This window comes from Morone saxatilis, unplaced genomic scaffold (assembly GCF_004916995.1).
Source record: "Morone saxatilis isolate NCDOM2014 unplaced genomic scaffold, NCSU_SB_2.0 Contig15, whole genome shotgun sequence".
In the NCBI taxonomy this organism is placed as follows: Eukaryota; Metazoa; Chordata; class Actinopteri; family Moronidae; genus Morone; species Morone saxatilis.
The window spans coordinates 2,229,113-2,230,823 of record NW_023339707.1 but is presented as its reverse complement, the minus strand read 5'-3'; the positions used below and the strand labels follow the sequence as shown (position 1 = coordinate 2,230,823).

The 1,711-nt window shown below is 43.3% G+C and overlaps 1 protein-coding gene across 1 annotated transcript in view; it reads right to left on the bottom strand.

The window, feature by feature from the left end:
* The window catches only part of si:dkeyp-110g5.4 (uncharacterized protein LOC561637 homolog), a 7,032-nt gene that overhangs the window by 2,430 nt on the left and 2,891 nt on the right, over positions 1 to 1,711 (bottom strand). Inside the window, exon 2 of the mRNA XM_035657410.1 lies at positions 656 to 1,235. Within this exon, the coding sequence (XP_035513303.1) occupies positions 656 to 1,222 (567 nt within the window). The 5' untranslated portion in view covers positions 1,223 to 1,235. The remainder of the gene's footprint in view (positions 1 to 655; positions 1,236 to 1,711) is intronic.

Sequence of the window (1,711 nt, the reverse complement as noted above, 5' to 3'; positions counted from 1 at the left end):
TAGTGCTCCTAATGGTATTTGTAGGAATCTACATGAAAACAACCAAGGCCCAGTGGATTCTTGAAAATACCATTAGGAGCACTAGAACGAGCCAGAGGAACCTGATTATTTCTCCGTAAGGATATAGCGAAGGTTTCATCAAATATAACAAAAATTTATTTTTATAAAAGTTACCTACTGCAGCTTTAATAGTCAGGGGGTCACCAGAAACATTAGGATTCACCCTGCAAGGTCCGTGAACATCTACCGCTATTTTTGTTTTGTATTTTTGATACCACTACAAGAAGTCACCAAAGTCCAGGGTCTCTAACCAGGTGCTGTATAGCCACCCGAGTTGTGTAGCTATAATAATGACATATTATTATTATTATTGTCAGCTGCTCCACTGCTTCAGTCCAGACTGAAATATCTCTGCTAACTAAGATAGTAAACACTGCTAAACATCAACATGTTAACAGTGTAATTGTGAGCATTTTAGCTCGCTGACAAAGCACCACTGTGCCCAGCCTCTCTGAGCTGTTAGCATGGCTGTACACTTGTAATCTTGTTTCAAGGCTAAAGTCATACTTGTCAAGTGACCTGCCATGGTCCTTTCCAGTTGTACTGGTTTGTTGCTGTAACTTGAATGTAATCACCAACTAAAATGTCATGTTACCTTCGTCTGGCTTTTAGCTGACATGTCTGATGTTGAGGGAAAGGAGGACTTTGAAGCTGGCTGTGGTTCACGTGTCTCTCGTCGTCTCCGGCTGTGATTGGGCTTCCTGATGGACAGGTAAATGCGTCCGTGGTAGATGACAACAGCAGCATCTTGGTAGGTCAGGGGAACTGAGACCGGAGATGCGTGGGAGAGGGGAGATGTGTTTGCAGAGACCTTTTTCCCAGGCATGGTGTCCTTCAGCACCTTGTAAGCTGCGTGGTTGGAGGCGACAAAAGACATCCGGAAGGGACCCGGTGCAGCTCGAAACTCTTTGGCCATCAGTGAGGACACATTTTCTATCGCACCGTTTCCTGCGTGGGAGGCCAGTTTCTGGCCTTTCTTCCGTAGGACCGCTGGACAAATCCATATGCCCTCTGGAGATTCTGTGAGCGTCCTGGAGCCCTCTGGGTCAGACAGGGGGAGGCCCATTCGTCTGAGCACTGAGTTTGGTAAACTCCACAGACAAATGCTTTTCACTTCAGCCTCCACTGGGATGTAGATTTCCAGACTTTCGAAGAGTTCCATGCTGTGTATTTTCCTGTGAATGCATTGAGAGTTTATCAGTTAAGGCACATGCTCCATTACAGGTAGTTTTATAGATAACGCCTAGTAACAGGTAACAGTAACAGTAACAGTACAGGTGTTCTGAAATCAAATTTATAGATGGGAACCATAATTACTTTTACTCATATACTACATTAGTTGGCTAAACATAACAGTTGTTGCAATTATTAGTTTACAAGTTATGATTATTCTTTACTTTTCATTTTAATTATTTTGACTGTCTTTTTCATTTGTGTAATTGTTGAAAAAAAGAAGATAAATCAAAAATAAAGCTTCTAGCCCTGTACTGTCATCTTAGGCTGATAACAGGCACTGAGTGGTTCCTTTGTAACTGAAGGCAGCTGCTACAGAGTAGAGCTGGGTGGTATGACCACAAATAGCACACCTGAGCAGACTGAAGGACCAGTGTGAGGGGTTCAGTGGCACCTAGCAGTAAAGTTGCAGATTGCA